Genomic DNA, 22,255 nt, shown 5'->3' with positions numbered 1-22,255 from the left:
AACACATGCAATTATTGCTCTGACAAAAATATCACTTGATGGGATTTTGGATAGACGTTATACTGCCGTGGGACGGTAAAGGGCAGTATCTGCAGAAATGGCTTTTTGAGATATTTGAAGAAACATGGTTTGGATCATTTAATAACTATAGGAAAATGTTTTTCTTCTTTTTAATGGGTTGCATTAGAGGCACTTCCCTTTGCAGACCTGGTACGATCCCCCGATATAGTGTCCATTCTTTCATTTAGCACCACTATCGGCGTATACGAGTACCACGAGAATTTTGACGCCCAGTTTCCCCACCTGACTGAAGCACCTTCACTCTATTCGATGCGAAACTGCATAAGGAATTTAATTTTGCAAAGAGCACACCAAGCCAAACGAGTACTCGGGAGATTTTCTCAAAGCAGCATCATCATACGACATAGACGCTGTCGATTTTCTGCATCTTGAACATCCACCGACTGCAGCCAGGGTCGAACTAATTAATGCCTTTGGGCATAAGAGACCAGCTTCCAACCACTCATCATTCTATCTTCAAATACGGTCGGAAACCAAATAAGCGAGCTAGTAAAAAACAACAATGCAATATATGACAAAAATGTTTAAAAAAATAATAATAAAATAAAAATTTGCAGATACCGCCGTTTACCATCCCACGGCAGTATATTACTCCCTGAGAGTCATCGATGGGCAAAGTAAAAGAAGCACACTAAGCCGATTCCGGAAAGGGGGTTGAGAACTGAAAACGTTCTCCGCTGTTTATACACTGCTCAAAACAATTAGGGGAGCAATGGAGCAATCAGAGAAAAGTGAAGAAACCGTTGTAAGGTAGCCTTACAAAGGCATAAAATGAAGTATACAAGTGTATTAAGAAGCAATATAGCAAAAAAGAAGCAAAAAACATTTGACTGGGAACTTTACTCCTCTAGAATAGTGAAACGAACATGAAATTATAACTCTTCAACATCGTCTGCACCAGGGCTTTGTGTTTGCCCGAATTCCAGTCACCCAATAAATCGTCAAGCCATGGAATCCGGTAAATTACGGTGTCGTGGCATTTTCCAATCTAAAAAACAATGAACGGTTGAATTTTACCGCTCAAACAGTGAAAATATGAGCTTCTGTTAAATCACGATTTCTGCACTTATATCTTTTTTCTGCTTTTTGACGATAGAAACGTTGATTTGCTTCCGAAGTTTACGTTTTATTCTCATGTTTCCTAAAAACATGGAGGCTTTATTGGAAATTAGTTTCCGGAATGATGTTTTTCTCAATTTTGTTAAAATAATGTGCTCCCCCAATTTTTTTGAGCAGTGTATTTCAACATTTTCACCAGTTGTTTCAATAAGTCAGTAGCGTAAGCACTACCAGGCCTACCTGCGGGCTATATTTCATGTTCTGTTCTGGTGAAGGGGTTTTTTCAAATCAATTTGTCAAGTAATTGATGGTAGCAAATCTTTTTCCGAACATAACCGATTAAAAAATTGCAATAGTTTTTTAAATGGTTGCTTAATGTCAGGAAAATTTTAGCAACTCTTGAACTTCGCGTTAACTTTTCTGTTATTTTTAATAGAAACTGATTTAATTGACCGATGTATATTAAATTTTATAACTATTAATTATTATCTAATTGTGTAAGATTGCACAATATTTAACATCTTGCATGTTTCACCATTAATTATCACTCCAACATTACCCTATTGTTAGTATTGAGTTCAAAACGCGTTTCTTCAAATATCTGAAACTCATTTCTGCAAATGCTGCCGTTTACCAGCCCACGACAATATAAATCAGGGCTGCGGAATCGGAATCGGATTGGTTTATGGTAAACGAGTCGCAGTCGGTCATTTTCCCTCAAAGTGCGCAACTCTGCTAGTGGGTGTACAGTTGGAGTCGGACTGATTTTGAGGTAAAGGGGTCAGTGTTAATTCCCATGTCCGACAATTCCAAGAGTCGGAGCCGGACTCGGTCATTTTCCCTCCGCCTTCTCAGCCCTACATTATACACAGCCCATACATACCTTATGAAGTTATGTTTCGAAGTCACTTTCCAAACTTATGAGCTCTCTTTTTGAGTTTTGATTCATTCATTACTTTAACTATAATACTTTAAAGATAAAGTAAACTTTGTTATTTAGCAAGTTTTAATTATGGATCTGCTGACTTTTTTGCAAAAACATTTAATGAGCAAATGGTTTTTTTTTTTTTTTTTTGATTATTTTTTCATTTATTGATTTAATTTTTTTTTTTTTTTTTTGGAACTAAAAGCACCAATAACAAAATAACCTTTATTTCGTAAAATGTGTTATTTGCAAAGGCTCTAATTCATGATATATTTTTTCTAATAATGTATTAACTTTGTTTTGCAGACATTAACAAGCTTTTTCATTTCTTCTTATTCAAGACTACGAATTGAATCTACAATGCTTTGCTTGGATATTCATCAATTATTACTTAAATTTAAAGAATTCATTTTTTCACTAAACGTAATATGTTAGTGATAATGCCTTAAAATACTTATTCAAAAGCTACTGCTGCTTAATATCAGTTCTTATGTAATATTTTACGCAATACTTGACTGTTTTAAAATGTAGGAACTGTTATTTAGGATAGCTAATTCTTAAAATAACCTCACGCTTGCGAAGCTGCAAGCTATAGGTAAGTATTAAAGCAGCATTATTTTTTTTTATTGTTTTTAACGCATGCTCTGTGTCACATGTCCTACTAATATGTCGCACTGTTAACAATCGTGCTGTCACTTTATTTCCATCAGATGTCTTCGTGTTCAATGTGTTACGGATAAAATGTGTTCGCGTCTTTTTCCTTCTTTCTTCATTTAATCGAATTTGCTTACTACTGTTTTTTAGTTGTCTAAAGTCAATTGTTTAAAGGTTAAAGTTCAATTTGTCTAAAGTCAATTGTCTAAGTTAAATTGTCTAAGTAATATGTCTAAAGTATTCAGACCGTCCTAATTTTAATTAAACATGGAATAACGTATGTGTAAAACTTTCAGAAGAGGCTTCGGAACCAATTAAACCAGCTGATGTCAAGAGTGAACGAAAGCCGTCATTAAAAGAGGAGAAGCCGCAGGACATAACCGATAAAGTCGTTCTTAAAAGAAAGAAAAAACCAAAAGAGGAATTCCCTACAGAAACTGTGCTTGAACAGAAACCGGTTGAGGAAGAAAAACCTAAAGAAATAAGTGAGCAATCGATAGTAAAGATTAAGAAAAAACCTAAAGAAGAAGAGAAACCTGTTGAAGTTATATTAGACACAAAACCAGAAACTAAACCTGAAGACACTATTGAAGAATCAGTACTGAAAATAAAAAAGAAAGTCAAAATAGAAAAACCTGAAGATGTTGTGATCAAAGAAATTCAACCTAAGCAAGAGGAGTACAAAACTGAAGAAGTTGTAGAACATGCTGCTTTGAAAATAAAGAAAAAACCGAAAGAAGACCAAACTCCGATTCAACATGAGGTTGAGGAAGCTAAAATAGTTGAAAAACCTGAAGAGATCACAGTTACACCTGAAAAGAGATCTACAGAACCAGAACAGGAAACTGTAGTTAAATTGAAACGAAAGTCATCATTGAAAGAAGTTCCTGAGACAAAAGAAGAAATCAAAATTCCTGGAAAGTTAGCAGAAGAAGCAAAACCGAAGGAAATCAGTTTGAAACCAAAAAGAAAAACGTCAATTAAAATGGCAGATCAACAAGACGTTGTGAGAATTGAAAAAGAAAACGTGCCAGAATTCAAAGTTTTGCAGCCAACGCCATCAAAAGCTGATGAAAGTACTGTAAAGGCACCTCCTCTTCACGTATTTGAGAAAGAGTATGATTTAGATGTTTTAAAAGGTCAAGAAGAAAAGGTAGTCGATGTTCCTGTAGAAGAAAAAACTGCAAAAGTAACACTAAAGAAAAAACCAAAAATAAAAGAGGAAACACCAGTAGCAAAAGAAGAATTTAATATTGCTTTGAGGCAAGAAGAAGAAGAAGAAGTTTTTGAAGATGCAGAAGAATACTTTTCTCTTAGTGTACCTCAAAAACCGAAGGATATAATTGTCGAAGACGAAATAGTAGAAATAACTATTTCTGAACCTGCACAATCAAAGTATACTGTAGAGGAACAAACAGTTGATTTAACAATTAAGAAAAAAATATTTATTGAAGAACCCAAACCTCAGCAGGCAGAAATTTCAAAAGAATTGGAGTTTGAAGAAAAGGTGAAAATCAAGCGAAAACCAAAGAAAATGGAAGAACCACAAGCCGAAGAAGTTACGTTACCAAAACAACCAAAACAAGAAACTGACAAAGAAGTTACAGAAGAATTTCAACTGGACATGCCATCTAAGCAAATTCGCGAAGACATTATTGAAGAAGTATCGCTGCAGTTGAAAGAACTGAAAACCGAAGAAGTAAAGCAAGAAATAAAAGAAGAAAAGGTGGAACTTACAGTAGAAAAGGTAGAAGAAACCGCATCTGAAGTAATAAAAGAAGAAGTAAAAGAAGAAAAACCAGAAATCTACGAATTAACAGAAGAAAAAGTTAAATTTAAACGTCCAAAGAAACCGAAGAAAGCAGATGAACCACATGTTGAAGAGGTGAAAATTCCTTTGAAATCAGAGCAAGAGATAGAAGAAGTTGTTGATGTTCAAGATACGTTCAAAATTGAAACCATTAAAAAGCCCGAAAGTAAAGATGTAGTAGAAGAAACTACGCTAAAATTATCAGTAGCAAAAATTGAAAAGGATGTTTCTGAAGTCGAAGAAGTCAAAACTACCGTGAAGAAGAAGAAGAAGAAACCTCAAATACCTCTCGAAGAACCTTCCGAAGTAACAGAATTTAAAGTGAAGCAAGATAAGCCAGAAGAAATTGAACCAGAATTTACAGAAGATGTCCAAGAATCATTTGCTGTTAAACTGAAGCCAAAAGAAAAACGTGATGTTACTGAAGAAAAGGCAGAAGAAATTGTAGTTTTGACGGAGGAAGAACCCAAGCCTTTGACTGTTACCGAAGAAGCAGCAGAAATAACTGTTAAAAAGGTTGAAGAGAATGAAGAAAAGCCGGAAAGTATAGTTTTGAAGAAAAAGAAAACGCCAAAAGCAAAGGATGACTCGGAAACCGAAATTAAGCTCGAATTACAAAAAAGGCCTGAAAAGAAAGAGGAACCGGAAAAACACGATGAGTCAGTCTCTGTGGTTTCCTTGAAAACAAAACCAAAGTCAAAAGTTGAAGACGTACAAGAAGAAATTAAGCTCCAGCCTCAACCCGAAGAGAAACCATATCCTATAATTGAAGAAACCGCAGAAATTACAGTGAAAAAAGAAAATATTCAAGAAGAAGTAAGTGATGTGAAAATTATACAAAAGAAGAAAAAACAAAAACCAAAAGAAGAAGAAATACCAGTGGAAGTTAAATTTAAACTTGATGAAGAAAAAGTCCATTTACCAGAGGAAAAACCTGAAGACGTTGAGGAGACTTTTGCCGTTAAAATGCCTAAAAAGAAAGATGTAGAAGAAGTCGTAGAATCTGTTACAGACATTATAACGATTCCTGCACCAGAAGTTCAAAAACGAGAAGAGACAGTAGAAAGCGAACTTACCGTAAAGAAGCTTATCACAGAGGAAAAACCAACAGAGTTACATGCTGAAGAAGTGCCTGATACTGAAGTTACAAAAAAACTGAAGCTGAAGAAGAAACTTGAACTAAAACCAGAAGAAAAACCAGTTGAAGAGACGTTTGCTATTCCTTTGAAAAAGGAAACGCTGATAGAAGAAGTAGAAAAAGTACCTACGGAAGAAGTATTTTCTGTTAAACTGACAGAAAAACGTAAAGAAAAAGAAGAAAAGTCAGTCGAAGAGTCTTTTAAGCTTGTTGTAGAAGCTGAAAAACCAAAAAAAGTAGAGGAAGTAGAAGCAGCTGAAACCACAGTATTAATTAAACCAAAAGATGTTCCAGAGGAAATTGTTGTTAAAAAAGAACCTGAAAAGAAGGAGGAAGTGGAAGTCACGAAAAAACTAAAACTGAAGAAAAAACCTGAAATGAAACCAGAAGAAAAACCGGTTGAAGAGACATTTGCTATTCCTTTGAAAAAAGAAAAGCATGTAGAACCAGAAGAAAAGGCCCCTGTCGAAGAAGTATTTTCTGTTAAATTGACAGAAAAACGTAAGGAAAAGGAAGAAAAGTCAATTGAAGAGTCTTTTAAGCTCGTTGTAGAAGCAGAGAAACCAAAAAAAGTGGAGGAAGTAGAAACTGCTGAAACTACAGTATTAATTAAACCAAAAGATGTTCCAGAGGAAATTGTTGTTAAAAAAGAACCTGAAAAGAAGGAAGAAGTGGAAGTCACAAAAAAACTGAAACTGAAGAAAAAACCTGAAGTAAAGTCAGAAGAAAAACCAGTTGAAGAGACGTTTGCTATTCCTCTGAAAAAAGAAAAGGCAGTAGAACCAAAAGAAGAGGCTCCCGTAGAGGAAGTATTTTCTGTTAAATTGACAGAAAAACGAAAAGAAAAAGAAGAAAAGTCCGTTGAAGAATCCTTTAAACTCGTTGTAGAAGCTGAAAAACCAAAAAAAGTGGAGGAAGTAGAAGCAGCTGAAACCACAGTACTAATCAAACCAAAAGATGTTTCGGAAGAAATTATTGTTAAAAAAGAACCTGAGAAGAAGGAAGAAGAAGAAGAAGTTACAAAAAAATTGAAACTGAAGAAAAAACCTGAAGTAAAACCAGAAGAAAAACCAGTTGAGGAAACATTTGCTATTCCTTTGAAAAAGGAAAAAACAGTAGAACCGGAAGAAGCACCTGTTGAAGAAGTATTTTCTGTCAAATTGACAGAAAAACGTAAAGAAAAGGAAGAAAAATCCGTAGAAGAGTCCTTTAAGCTCGTTGTCGAAGCTGAAAAACCAAAAAAAGTGGAGGAAGTAGAAGCTGCTGAAACCACAGTATTAATTAAGCCAAAAGATGTTCCAGAGGAAATTATTGTTAAAAAAGAACTTGAAAAGAAGGAAGAAGTGGAAGTTACCAAAAAACTGAAACTGAAGAAAAAACCTGAATTAAAACCAGAGGAAAAACCAGTGGAAGAGACGTTTGCCATTCCTTTGAAAAAAGAAAAGCCAAAAGAGCCTGAAGAAACTCACAAAGAAGAACCCGTTGAAGAACAATTTGCAGTCGTTGTTCCAAAAAAAGTGAAACCAAAAGTTGAGGATGCAGAAGAAACCAAAATAATTTTACCAGAAAAGCCAAAGGAATATAAAGTTACTGAAGAAAATGAGGAGGTGACGGTTAAGAAATTCGTTGAAGAGGAAGAGAAATCAGTTGTTTTAAAGAAGCGCAAAGTAGAAACCAGAAAAGAATCTGTTTCTGAAGAATTTAAAATTAAGCGAAAAGAGGAAAAAACTGAAGAGGTTGACGCATCAGAATTCACAGTACAAAAGAAGAAGAAAGAAGAAACAAAGTCAAAACCAACTGTTGGTGAAGATTCATTAAAACTAACTTTAACTGAAGAGAAAAAACCTGAAATAACCGAAGAAAGTGCGGAAATCACTGTTCGTAAGAAACCAGATACTTCTGAAACGACAGAGGAACGAAGAATTTCAATCAAAAAGCCGAAAAAGAAACAAGAACCAGATGAGAAAGTTGAGGAATCATTTACGGTTAGCCGCAAAAAATCAGTAGAAGAAAGTAGTAAAGATGTGGAGGAAACATTCCAATTAAAAACAGTGACTAAGAAGAAACCACAAATTGTTTCAGATGAAGAGGAATCTCTTAGTCTTTCTTTAGCTCCAGATAAGCCAGAGTACAAGACAGAAGAAATTTCAGGTATGATTTTAGTTTTTAAGTTATTTACCTTTGGAATTAAATTGCCATGAGCTAAATTAATATTTCTTTACAATTAAATAATATAAAATTAAAAACAAAGATAAAGAATAAAAAATTATTGTTTAAAATTTTCTCAAAATTTCACGCGTAGCTATAAAAGTAGTTTTCGCAACACAATTAAAACTAGTTATTATTATTATTTATGCGGTAAATAGGGATCACATAAAAAAAAGTCCCATCAGGTGGAAAATAACTCAAAACCTTACAGAACAACTAGGAATTGCTTTTTTTAACGAAAACAAGAAACAGCAGCTATTTGGAATGTTTCCAATTCTTTTAGATTCTGTTTCAGAAAATGCACATGCAAAAATTTTAATTTTTTTTATTCTTATATGTACTAATTTTACGCATACAAAACTTTCAAAACGCATAACCGTTACGCTTCGTACTCTAGCAATGCATGAACCTTCCTGTGATAAACTGGTTTAAAATCGCTTTTGTCAATTGAAGGTACTGTCCACCTCTGGCAAGTTGAGCTCCGCTGTCCGACCGATTAAACGATTCTATTTGTTGAAATAGGGGTAAGGAAAGACGGCTTAAGAACTTGTGGAAATTATAGAACACTCGTCTTCTTCCAGCGCGATAACGATGGCCAACTGGCAACTTTTCTCAGTGTTGATTGAAGCCTCATCCCCAAAACACGGATATAGAATTGTCCGATACCACGTGTTGGGGGAGGAGCCAAGTGTCAACTGCTGAAAAACGGTCAAAAACCCAAATCTGCGCCTAACAATTCCTCTTCTTACTGATTGCTCTCCCTTGAAGGAAATTGACTTGCTCAAGGCCATTGCTCAACGTCTCAGAGGTGGACAGTACTACCTCGCATTCGTTAAATAAACAACTATGTTCCGCTTTAAGTGAGATTTTCATGCACCGCATAAAAGAAAATCGCAGACATAAAAAATGAATAAAAAAGATCTCACGAAAACAGGTTGTGTATGTTTCTAGAAATGTATTGAAGTTTCATACTAATATAATTTAAATAAGGTTTTAATGTTTCTCTTTTGCTTTTTACTAGATGAAACCAAAGTTATTTTGCAGAAACCAGAAGAGAAAGAAGGTAAGCTTCTGAATGGAAATATTATTAGTTTTAATATTTTTGTTGAAGGATGAACCAAATAAATCGAGAAAGAACATGAGAACATTTGGAGCTTTAACAGGTCACGACACCTGATTTGATTTTTTTTTAAAAATCATCAAAAAAAAAATCTTACATTCATCAATTAAGCACATGTTTCTAAAAGTCTCATCCAATTACTAGTATTCGAACCTACCCCCTTTTTTATACACTCAACCCTGTTTTTTTTTTGCGATTTAGCAGCAATTTTTGTTCCGAAAAATATTTTGATGACCGCTCGTAAAGATTTGAACATTTTTTATGCGGTTAATATCTAAGGTTGAGTGTGCTATTTAAAAAAAATGAAGTAGCTTTTTTAAAAATGAAATGTGTTTGATATTTCACTACTGACTTAATTTTGATTCCATAATGTTGCAACAAAGCGCTTTATTGATTCAAAAAAAAAAAAAAAAAATCCTTAAAAAGTTGCATCTAGTGGAAATTAGTAAACTGTTTTAATGTTTTCTATCTTTGATTCTCAAAAAGAGAATCAACTGATAATACTTGTACGAGATATGTTTTTAGAAAACGTATTCATGATAATCCATGGGATCGAAAACTTTAGTTTATTCAAATTTAAATTTTCCCTTCTTATAAAACACTAGCATAGTGGCCCAGATCAATTTTATGGTTAAAAATTTAAATTTAGACCTCTTTAGAGTTTTTAAAAGTTCAAAAATTCAGTCAATATTACCAACTAGAAAACCACCGTCAAGATATGACGGGTTAAAATTGCTTCGATATTTCAACGAAGCAATTGCCTGTTTGGTGATATTTTGATAGTTGAAATTTTAACCCTAACTCCAGTGGATTAACCCTAAACTCCAATAAATAGCGTTCATTGTTGACCATTTTTTTTTTCGCTTCTTGATTCCCCTGAAATGACACAGTCTTACCAGTAAAACAGTTAAATTACCGGATCCAGTTCAGCCTCGTTACAATAAAGCATTTCCCTGTATGTTAAGCATAACCAAAACATATTACCAAATTATTATACCGTAGCGCGAATTTCATTGTTAATGACGTCAGGAGCTTTACTCGACCATTGACTATTATATATATAAGGATAAGCGTGAACATTCCGTTTCATGGATTTTCTGGCATCCTCCCTAAGGGGGTATCCCAATGGGAGTTCCCCCCTATAGGAGAGCGAAAAAACTCTTGTGAGAATTCAGAGCATCAAAGTACCTCTGTGACAAATTTGGCGTATATACGACGCAAACGGTGGATCTGTACAAGGAAAAACCCGTCTATGAATTTCTGAGCATCAAAAAACTTTTACTAAATTTGGTAAAAATTCAACGTAAACTGTCGATTTGTTTTAGGAACATACGCACACACACACACAAATAAAATTCCTTTTATATCTATACATATACATTTTTTTTAAATTAAGTTTGAAATGCGTTTATAGTTTTTCCTCATTGACTTCGGTTTGATTCAATAGTGTTGCAACAAAGTGTCTTGTGTTAAAAAAAATAAAATAATTAAATTTGAATTTTTACATTTTGAATTCAAATTATGTTTTTCGTAATCACGAGTGTATGTAGGCGTGTGTGTTTGTGTGGGGGGGATGTGTGTGTGTAGTTGTGTATGTATGCGCGTGTGTGTAGGACATGGATGCAACCTGGAGACGGTTTTCGCTGTAGGAGCAGCATCGTGAGGAGCAGGTCGACGGTGATGCTGCAGAGGGTGGCGGTGGGAAAATAAAATCATAGGAACATCAAAACAGTCAAATGAAAGCAATAAGCAATCGTGATTGCTCAAAAAAACAATTTGCATTTACTGAAAATTAAAACAGTTTACTAATGTTTTCTACTTTTGGTTTACAGAAGGAATAAATTGATGATACTTGTATGATATATATATTTTTTTCGGGAAGCATATTAATTAAAATGCATAAGAGAACTTTAGTTCATTGACGTTTAAATTTGCCTTTTTCATGAAGCATTTTAATATTTGTGTGTGTATGTATCTATATAAATAGCATTTTATTTAAACTAATTAGAAAATAACTTTTGATGTTAGCACAATTTAAAACTGAATCCTTTTAAGTAGTATTTCTTTTATTTTTAGGAGAAGAAATATTAGAAATTCTGGTAAGTGATATTTTTTCATTTATTTAAATTTTAAGAACTATTCATATTTAAAAAAGTCTATCTTTAAATATTGGTTTAAATGACTCTTAACTATAGACGTATTGATTTAATGTATTAATTCAACTATAATTTGAAAGGTTTACTAGTTTTTTGCTTCTTTTTAACTGACTATCAATTAATTATACACGTTCATAACTTTAATTAGTTCGTCAATATTGGCAAATCTAGTACTCTGCAAGATGGAGCTTCACGCCAAATTGGGGAAAAAGAACAATATTTGTTACGGCAGCATTTTACTAATTGACTCCCTATGTATCAGACATCCCCCACCTCCTCAACGTTTTCGTTAAAGTTTGAATCGTAGACATTTGCGAAAATATAAATACTTTAATAAAAGAGCTCTTGTATGAACTCTGTAAGCAAATAGTTTTGCAAAATACAAAATATTTTGTGATAAACTGATCTAAAAGTTTGAAGGAATAATAGAAACCGATAATTTTTTAGAAGTGCTGAGCTGCTAAGTGTCTAAAATTCAGCGTGGTTTTTATAGTGATATATTTAAAGGTGCCGTGTGCAGTTAAATGGCAGTATCTGCAAAAATGAGTTTTTGAGATATTTGAAGAAACGCGTTTTGGATTCAATACTAACAATAGCGGAATGTTGAAATTAGAAGTATTTTTTCACGCTTTTCTTTCAATGGAAACCAAATGAACACACTTGTACAATAAATCTAACGTACAATCGATGACCAAAATGCACAAAAGAAAAATGAAAAATTAATAATTTGTAGTAAATGTCCCTTAGCTGCCCACGGCAGTAGGGCATTTGGATCGCTTTACGAAGAGTATCATTCAAGATAACTGTCAAATGGCATTATATAAAAATGTTCTTTAAAGCCCTGTTTATTTTTTTTTCAGGAGTCAATAGAATACGTAGCCATCAAATCTTTTGTTTCGGATAAATCGGACTCCGTTTCCCTTGTAGAAGGTGAACGTGTGCAAGTGATTGAGAGAACCAGCCAAGACTGGTGGTTCGTGCGGAAAGTTATCACAAACGAGAAAGGTTTCGTACCTCCTACCGTTCTTCAAGATTCTGCCACCTACACGCACTATATGAAGGAGACACTGAGCAAGAAAATTGAAAAATTGCCGGTTCTCAGAAGTAAGTATGACTTATTAAAAAATAATTATTTTGAAAAGTTTCCTAACTGAGTTTCACATAATTCTTTATGAATTTCTGCTTTTTTTTTTTTTTTTTTGAATCCCTTGTCCAAAAAAAAAAAAAAAGTGAGAATCTTTGAGGTCTATAAACATAAAATATTTCGTACTTTTTGTCAAATCTATAATTAAAGAACTAGAGATTAGAATTTCTTAATTGTGTTATCATACTAAAATGAAGTAGTGCTTATGAAGTAAGCTAAAAAGGTTTGGCTACAAACTATGTCACACTTTGAGGTGGGAAAAGAGAGAGGAGTACACTATTTTGGTTTTTTAAAAAAATTATGGCATTTGTGGGTAGCACCCAAAAGAAAGTTGCAGAAGGATTTATGTGTTCAAATATATTCCGTACTGAGTGTACGCGTTTATAAAATCTTTAGAGTTGTGTTTGTGTTTTTTTTTTTTTTTTGCCTATCAGTGTCCAAAAACACAATAGAAAATGAAAATATGAATTTTCGCCTACAGGGCATTAGATTAAAATGAAAGGAAAAAGATTGACACAAAATATAACATAAAAAGAAATTTTTACCTGAAAAAAACAGCGCTTAAAAATCAAGAAATAAAAATCCACCGGTTTGCTTGAAACGACATCTTTATCAATCTCAGGATCTGACCAATCGTTAGCAAGGATATTCTTCCTAAGTTATATTGAACCTTTTTATAAATTTATAAGATACTTTTTATACCAGCGAATTAAAGATTTTTTTTTTTTTTTTTTTTCAGAACCAAAACCCGGAGAAAAGTTGGTCGCTCCTAAGTTTGTCAAGAAACTTACGCCTCTTCAAGTTCTGGATGGTCAGACTGCAGAAATCTCCTGCCAAGTATCAGGAAATCCCAGACCTACAATCACATGGTTCAAACAAACACAGATTATCAAACCGTCCGAAGAATTTCAGGTATGTTTTTTTATTTTTTGTTAAGTGAACAATTTAAGCAATCTCGTTTGTCAATGGGTCCCATATCTTTTCTAGTTAGCTTATTTTTTCCGCAAAAAGCATCCAAATTTAATAGAAATGCCTTCGGGTCATAGGTATCAGTTTTAAATTCCGAAGGTAAAGGGGTAAAGTAGTATCATTTTAAAAGGCACACCGGTGGCAGGAGATAGCGTCGGTCTCATGACGACAAAATGAAAAAAAATTGATGGAAAAAAAAAATCATTCTCAATAATTACCCAATCGCCGCCTCAAAAAATAGATGATTTTGGAAGGTACAAAAGTCATTATGCAATTGGGGTAAAATCTTTTGCACCAAAATCAAGAGACAACCTTTATGAACTTATTCATGAAAATATCTTTGGAAACATGAATTGTTTTGCTGATGACGTCAAGTTTATGGGAATTATAGAAAATAAAAGACAAGTAAAACAGCTGCAGGATGATTTACATCATATTACTAAGTGGGCATATGGATATGGTAGTTAATGTTGAGAAATGCCAAGTGCTGCATTTAGGTCACAGAAATGGAAATAAACGTTTAAGTTATTATTTACAGGGTTCAGTCATTTTTTAGACGGAAAATGTTATTGATCTGGATGTCTTAATAAATCAAGACTTCAAGTTTAATCAGCAATGCAGTATTGCAAGTAACAAAGCCAACAGAATGCTTGCTTTTATCTATTCATATATTTTAGACAATTCTAATAAGGTTCTTCTGTCTTTATATAGAAGTTTGGTAAGACCTCATTTGGAGTATGCTGTTCAGTTTTGGATTCTTATCTCAAGAAAGATATTTCTTTTTTGGAAAGGGTTGAAAGAAGAGCTACTAGGCTAGTGAGAGGACTTTAAGATTTAGATTATGAAGCCAGACTTGAAAGTCTTAATATGTACAGACTGGAACAAAGAAGAGTCAGAGGGGACATGATTCAGTTGTTTAAATTTATAAAAATGAAATATGTTGGTGGGTTGGATTTTTGCGTGGATAGCAGGACGAGGGCTCATTGTTTTAAGCTATTCAAGTCTCGGACTAATTTGGAATTACGAAAAGTTATTACTTTAGTAGGGTTGTGGGCACTTGGAACAGCTTACCGGAAGAGGCAGCAATGAGTAAGGAGGTAAATAGCTTTAAGAGGGCCATTGATCTTCATTGGGGACTGACTTAGGATCAGCATATCTGGGCCGAGAGCCTGTTACTGGAGTCACATTTGTATTTGTAATTTATTTAAAATATGTTTCTTACACCGTATGGGGGGATTAATAACATTAAGGGTTGATTAATAATATTAAGGGTTAACATTTTCAACAACTTAAATATCATGGTTTTGCATTTTTAGTAAAGTAGTCATTATAATAAAATTATAATAAAATTGTTGCCCGGGCGGCCACTGGTGACAGATTACTCTTCCTTGTCAGGACTCGACTAACTCAAAGCGATGCCCTAGGCCGACAATAATTTGGAGGCCCCCTGAAGACTCGTATGACGGAATACAGTGGTTGATTTACAGGTTTGGGGCAGTGTTGCCAGATGGTCAAATTCAGATTTCCCCAATTCCCTTCCAACTTTTCCCCCAAAAGCGATGTTTTCTACCGAAATTCCCCAAATGCAAAAATTATTTTTCCACTAATATTTTCATAAAATGAATCGACTTCCTCTAATATTTTTGTCTCTTGAAAATTTTTTTTCCCCAAATAGCCAAATTTTCTTATAAAATTCCCCAACATTTTTTTCTTCACATTTTCGCTTTTTTTTTTTTTTTTTTTTTTTTTTTTTGTCTTCTTTATCTTTATCTCTCTATATCTTTACTAATAACTAGAGGACCCGACACACGTTGTTCTGTTCAAACTTTGTAAATTGAAAACTTAAAAAATTTCAATAAACTATCAAGTGCTTGAACCGTTTTGCTGAAAAGGTAAGTAAAAAGAAAAGGTTTAAAGCTGCTTGGTGTCAGAATGCGTATATTTATTACAACTTGATTTATCTAATGCCCACTGAGCAGTTGTTTTATTAACTATTTTTTCTCCCGTACTTGATGGTTCGTTCCTTCAGCCATACTCAAAGGATAAAAAGCGTCTTCAGATATTAAGTGTAAAAAACTAACGACCCATCTAGAACAAACGGGAAATCCCGCTGCAACATTCCCTATATGAAAAAGAATAAAACAATCGAAATGATATCGTTTAAGAAAAATGATAAAGGTAAAAACAGTTCTCTGAATAAGCGAAAATCATTCGTCCCTAAAGATGTAAAATAAACACATTCTTCAACTAAAATGACTAAAAACTCTTTTAAAAAGAAAAATAATTCTTCGCAATTTGAAATATTTCACCAAATAAACAAAAATTATAATAAATTATATTAACAGTAGCTTTAAAATGTAAACATATGATCACGCAACTCTATTGTTTATAGCCAAAGTCGTCAATCTACCACGTTATTGTAATCCAGCCGATCAGTGAGCGAAGGTAACTCTGACCGATTAGTGGTCCGATCTTTTGAACGAAAACTTTTAAAACTTCATATATTGCCTAATTTGTTCTTCCCACCAAATATGAAGATCTTCCACCGCACTGATCTTTTGTGTACAGAACTACCCTGTTGTAATTTATCTTGACGAAAATAAAATTTGTTTCGTCTTTAAATTTCATCATCTTTCCCTTTAATAATGTACTGATTAGTTTGATAATCCTTAAAGTATTCTTGACATTGGTTCCAAAACTCAGATGGATTCCAGCCGAGAAACAGATGTTGCTAGGAATGGTACTTACTGATCATTTGGTTAGGAAAACCTACAGCGCCGATCCGGTCACATGGTTCAACTACGACGCCAGAACACACGTTTTGCGTGAACCTTCCAGAACATTACTTTAAAATATATCTCGGAACCCTAAAATAGTTTCTTTCAAGAGAAATGAAGGCTTCAATCTTTCTCTCTACGTTTTACCTATTCGCAATTGACATATCACATTAGGAAATTTCATTACAAAAAACAGAGCTGGCTTTCTTATTGTCCTCTGGCAACGGGTTAAATATTTATTTCAGTTCTCGCTCAACAATAGGTTAAAATAAATATTAATCATTTGGGAGCTATAACCATCCAATGTTTAAATTAATTAATAAATTAACAAAAGCGTTTGCGATTCGATCAATCACGCTTCGAAACCATGCTTGCCAAAACTTAATTACACACAAAAAATTTGATCAAAATCGATCCAGCCGTTTAAAAGTCTTATGGTGACAAACGTCCGCACAGAAGATTTTTATATATTAAGGTAAAGCTGAAAGTCTCTCTGTCTGGATATCTCTCTGTCCGGATCTTTTTCTGTCTGTCAGGATCTCTAACGCGCATATAGCGCCAAGACCGTTCGGCTGATTTTCATGAAATTTGGCAAAGAATTAGTTTGTAGCATGGGGGTGTGCACCTTTAAGCGATTTTTTGAACATTTGATTTTGTTCTTTTTCTATTCCAATTTTAAGAACATTTTCCCGAGCAAAACTATCATAAGATGGACGAGTAAATTACCAAGTATTCATAACGTGGAACCGTAACGTGGGCAAGCCAATTGGCGAGAAATTCATCATGCATTATTTGTAAATATACAGGGGGACCAAAAGACCTTTTAATTTTCTACTACGGGCAAAGCCGTGCGAGTGCCACTAGTCATAAATATAAGCGAATTTAAATACGAAAAAAAATCTTTTTTCCCGAGGGTTTTTTTCCCCAGGTTTTTCCCAAGGAAAAAATTTTTCCCCAAAGAATTCCCCTCAAAACCCATTTCCCCAAAATTTCCCCAGGGAGCACCAGATTTCCCCAAAATGGGGAAATTTCCCCCAATCTGGCAACACTGGTTAGGGGACTGTCAGAATGTATTTTTGGGGTCATTTTGTCTATCACAGAACTATGTAAATCATTTATCATGTGCATTACGAATCCCGTTTGGGGCTCCTCATAATTGTGACATGGTCTATTCGCTACTAGCAGAATGAATAAAAATTCTTCCATAAAGAAGTTTTTTTTTCCAATGACAAGTCATTATTTTATTATTATTTTAAAAATACCTAATTTTTCGTTTAGTTCGTTGCTGCAAAGATGAACGGGCGTATCTCGCTTTTAAACATTTTGCAGGAAACCGATTTAAAGATTTCCATTTTACTGTATCGCTAGGGAACCGCCATCAGTGTGAGGGACTGTAACCTTTTTGCTACTTATTGTAGAGATAAGCCCATTGGTCATATTATAAAATCGACTTTGTACATTTCTGTGGTGGTCCTAGCTCATTTTTCGATTTTTTTGAGATACGCCCATTTGTCTTTCCAGCGACAAGTTGTAGTGATACGCATAATTCTTCAAGTAACTTTGGGCCCCTTGTGAGGAGGGGGCCCCAGACCCAGGCGGCCTGTGCGGTAATTTGGCCTTGTTACTTGTTTTGCCTTTAATTCTGGTAACAGCAATAATGTTAGGTTTCTCGACATCCCATTTCATTTTTTATTTCGTGTATTTACTCTTTGCAGATTTTCTACGATGAAGATAACGTTACGACCCTGGTGATCCGCGAAGTGTTTCCCGAAGACGCAGGAACATACACTGTAGTTGCTAAAAACGCGGCTGGGTTTGCTTCCTGTTCTGCAGAGCTGGTTGTGGAAAGTAAGAAAAAAACGCTTCCTCTCAAAACTTAATTCCTAAATTATTAGTTGTGTTTAGAGAAGACTAGCTGCGTTGCCCGAATTTGCCCGATCTACCTTAAAAATAAAAGTTGCGTCAAGTGGCGTATATTTAACAATCAGGCTTAAATAAAAGAAAAAAAATCACGCAAAAATTTCCTTGCAAACAATGACGACTGGTATTAAAATACTTTTTTGAAATTAAAGTGAGAAAGATGGATTTAAAAAGCGTAACCATGGAAATACCAAATTAAAATAAGTTTAAGAAATGAAAATGAGAAAGATAGAAAGAAATAATGGATTCAAAAAACGTAACCGTGAAACGTGAAAATTAAATAGTTAACAACTTGAATGGAAATGAGATTTTCGAACTTGATTAAAAAAGGCTTGTAACTTCTTTTTCCTTTGGAGATAGAAGCTTAGTTTGTCGACTAAAGGTCGAAGCAGATGTGGAGTAAAAAATGCCACTTTTTCCAATGGTGTCAAAAAGAAGAAATTGTGGGACAATTTCTTCACTTTTTTTTTTTTTTGAAAAATATAATGAAGAAAGTAATGCCTAAATTTCAGCTAAGCCTAAAAAAATTCGAGTTAAAAACGCAAATAACTCCCGCCGTAGTTAAACTACAGCATCAAAACAAATTGCGCAGAACGCGGTAAATATTACCCTTTCCAACGATATATAATATTAATATAAGTGCAAGTAATTTTTCACCCCCATATTCGGGGATTTATGTGAAAATTGGGCCTAAATTGGAATCGAAGATGAACTATTAATCGGATTATTTTTCAAACCGATCTTCAAACCTTTTTCGACCTTTAAGAAACAAACTGTTTAAAATTCAATGAAATTGACCGGGTGTTCTCGAATTTTGCGCGTTTAAACACACACACTTTTTTGGAAACTTTGGAAATGCTTTGTTATCAGAAACAAAGTTATACAGTAGACACACGTTTTACGCGGGGGTACGTTTCTCGAAAATGCCGCGTAGATCAAAACCGCGTAAATTAAGACTTAATAGTAGCGTTAAAATAGGGGTTAGCTTCTATCAATAAAAAATACCTCATTCTAGAGATAGATGAATATACAATAAGTTTAATATGTACTCAATTCGAGACATACGCACAGCGTGCATAAAGAAAATATGAATTAACTTAATATTTATTTGAAAGAGTTGGTAATGATAGTCTCTTAGGCAGTCATAAATCAATTTCCTCTGTAATTCTTTGAAGAAAATTAACACTCGTTAATCTCACAGAAATTTACATAGGGAAATTTTTGGAATCAATAAAAAAATTCAAAGAGGTCAAAATTCAAATTTTGAATCTTGAAATTGCTTTTTTCTACACGGTGACGGGAAACTAACACTTTTTCTTTCTCTTTTAATTAAGCCTGATTGTTTAACATGCGTCACTGACACAACTTTCATTTTCTAGGTAGACAGTGCAACGCTATTCAGCGCAGCTAGTTTCTTTATAAAAAGTTAAGTAATACACAGTTAAACGTAAATTTTACGTTTAACTGTGACGTTACTTACGTTATGTGTAAAGAGGATAGTTGCTATTACGTTATAGCCGTAAGTTCGCTATATACGGCTTCGCTAAAAGCAAGTGGGACTACATATAGATAGTTAATTTCATTATTGAAATAAAAATGCGAAAAAATTTAAATAGCGTTGTGTTTTAATTTCTCCGCTGGTGAATTTTTATTTCAGCTGATCGCAGTGAAACCTTCCCCTCTTCACGGCTGAGTTTGTCCAGACAGTCTTCGCTGACAGACATCCTGGAAGGCATCCCACCCGTTTTCACAGAGAAGCCCAAAGATAAAAGCGTAGACGAAGGAAAGCCCGTTGAGCTGTCCTGTAAAGTCACGGGTGTACCGGAACCTAAGGTTAGAATTCCTTTGCAATGAATATATTTTTTATGAGATTTGATGTACAGTTGAACCTATTAATTTTAAACTTGCTTCTGTCGGAAACCTCTCTATGTCGACATTTTCAATTTCCGTGCAACTTCCTCCCCCTCCTAAAATCGAGATATACGGGTTTGACTTTAGATATATATATACAGTCAACTCTTGATAACTCGAAGTCCCAAGGGACCGGCCAAAATCTTAGTGTAATCGGTATTTCTAGTTACCGTAAGTTCTTTTCAAAGCCTTCTCAAGAATAATTTTTATTTTATTTTCCAGTAATAGTGCATTATGGATAGACTATAACACTAATAATTTGAATAAAATTACTTATTAGTACCTCGTAGAAATAGCTTTACAGATAATACCTTTGATTAAGATACTTCAAAAAAGAAAATTACTATTGACTGCTTACAGTTTTTTTTATTCCATCTCAAAAGCTATAAAGTTTTTATGTCGTAGGCCCAATTTCTTTTCGCTTAATTTCAGTTCGTGTTACTTTTAAACGTGTTTTTGTTCTAAAAGCAGACTTTTTGAGTCTTCCAGAAAAAAAGGCTACTTTTGTAAACTTTTGCCAAAATTGTAATTTATCAAGGATTTTTCCAGCTATAAAATTTAAAGTCGTCAGCCCAGCCATGGCAAAAAGTAGCCCAATCGGCTACTTCTCACGTAATCTTGCAACACTGTGTGCATTAAAGAGCACCATTGTAATTAAATTATCCCCCTTACACATGCTGATAATCAAAGCAATTTGTTAAATGGGGGGAAAAAGCACCCCTTTTTTTCTTATTTTGACTGCATTTTCATACTAAAAATGGAAACAAAACTCCCGAAAAAACTTCGACTATATAAGGAGTAAATTTGTGATATCGAGACAACTTTGTATTAAAAACACTGAATTGTTCTAGGACCGAATAAAAACTTCGAGATAAAGGAACATTTGAGTAAAAAGACTTTGAGATATCGAGAGTCGACTGCATATAATTTGAAAAAAGTTATAATTTTATATCGCTCTTAAATTGACAGCTGACGTTTGAAACACTGCGATATTACTTAATTTTTACTGTCTTAAACTTTAAACTCTAATTTTTTTTTTTTTTTTGGTTGGCAAACAAGAATTTGGCTTAATTAATAATACAAACTGGTTTTGCACGTTAAAAGCCTAATTTAATAAAGAAGTAAGGAAACTAAAAAAGTAAAATAAGTGAGAGTTTTACTACCCACCTTAGGTTTCACACTTTTTTAAGTCAGCCTTTCGAGTTTCATTTACTAAGCATTTTTGTCCAGTTATCCGGCTGAAATTTTTAGTACAAAATCTTTTTTATATTCAAAACTGATTCTATATCCATAGAACTTTTTAATAAATGTTTTCTCACTTCTATAAGTCGGTTAAAAAAGTGCTTGTTGTCAATTTATTTGTAATATTTAACTGCTGCGGGTCTTTAAAACAGAGCGTGGCAAACTTTGAGTCTCTGACAGTGTAAATAAACTACAAAATTTCATAGTTGAACCCAAATTTCCTATATGAAAACGATGAGTGACGCGTTAAAGTTTTCCTGTACTTCTAGTCATTTTTGTGTTTGAAAAAAAAGGGCATTCTTCATTGTATTTCGCTAAACAGAAATCTCTTGCAGAACATTTCAAAAATGAATAAACACATTTGAATAAAAGTAAATTACATAAACTTTGTTACTTAGCATATGATGATTAACCAACTCCTTCATGGTTTTTTTTTTTTTTTTTTTTTTTTCAAAATTCTAACCATTTCCCTTTATTTTTTAAGGAAGGGGCCACACCTGTTGACCCAGACCTGAGCCTGAAGGGGTTCCGAGACATTTTAAAAATGAGTCGTGAAATATGTATAGGGACGTAAGACACGTAAAGGTCATTTGTGACGGGCCTCAAAATTGCTTTGCAAACCCCCGAGTAGGGGACACATAATGAACTGGTGATCACATTTTTAAAAAAAATTTCTGCTTGGAATTTTTTTTTTAAGACTTGGTCCTCTTAGTTCCTCAAAGCCAGTTAAGGCTTAAAGAATAGGAATAGAATTACATAAAATACACCGCCAGCTCAGTTATTCCATCCGAGGACTGCAGTTTCGTGCTTTTTAGCACTCAGCTGGGAATAGCAAGTAACTAAGCTGAAGGCAGAAAACTTCTTAAAGGACCCAAGAGAGCCAAACAAATTGGTAGCTAAAGCCTCCAGCTCAATAACTTCCTACACTGTTAAAACTACAGGTTGCATTCGGCACCTTTCAGGGATGAAACGCTTGTTCACCAGCGGCACCCAATACGGAGCCGGAATTTCACCTCTAACTAGGGTGAAAAACAGGCACCTTTCAAAAAATAGGCAGCCGGGGTGAAAAGAATGAACCTTCGGAGAGAGAAATGGCACCCTTACTGTAGATCCTCCCCCCCCCTCCCCCGTATTGTGTGCG

General features: G+C 34.1%; 1 protein-coding gene across 2 annotated transcripts in view; it reads left to right on the top strand.

The window, feature by feature from the left end:
* Nucleotides 1-22,255, top strand: part of LOC129216163 (titin-like) — a 279,902-nt gene that overhangs the window by 217,019 nt on the left and 40,628 nt on the right. The window contains exons 73-79 of one of the 2 annotated variants that reach the window (XM_054850333.1): nt 3,016-7,818; nt 8,897-8,938; nt 11,075-11,094; nt 12,012-12,255; nt 13,035-13,207; nt 17,757-17,889; nt 19,619-19,794. In XM_054850333.1, coding sequence (XP_054706308.1) covers nt 3,016-7,818; nt 8,897-8,938; nt 11,075-11,094; nt 12,012-12,255; nt 13,035-13,207; nt 17,757-17,889; nt 19,619-19,794 — 5,591 coding nt within the window. Of the gene's footprint in view, nt 1-3,015; nt 7,819-8,896; nt 8,939-11,071; nt 11,095-12,011; nt 12,256-13,034; nt 13,208-17,756; nt 17,890-19,618; nt 19,795-22,255 lie in introns of both variants that reach the window. The other variant, XM_054850332.1, reaches the window with a different exon arrangement.

The sequence above is a fragment of the Uloborus diversus genome, chromosome 2 (genome assembly GCF_026930045.1).
Source record: "Uloborus diversus isolate 005 chromosome 2, Udiv.v.3.1, whole genome shotgun sequence".
NCBI lineage: Eukaryota > Metazoa > Arthropoda > Arachnida > Araneae > Uloboridae > Uloborus > Uloborus diversus.
This window is presented reverse-complemented; position numbering and strand designations above follow the sequence as displayed.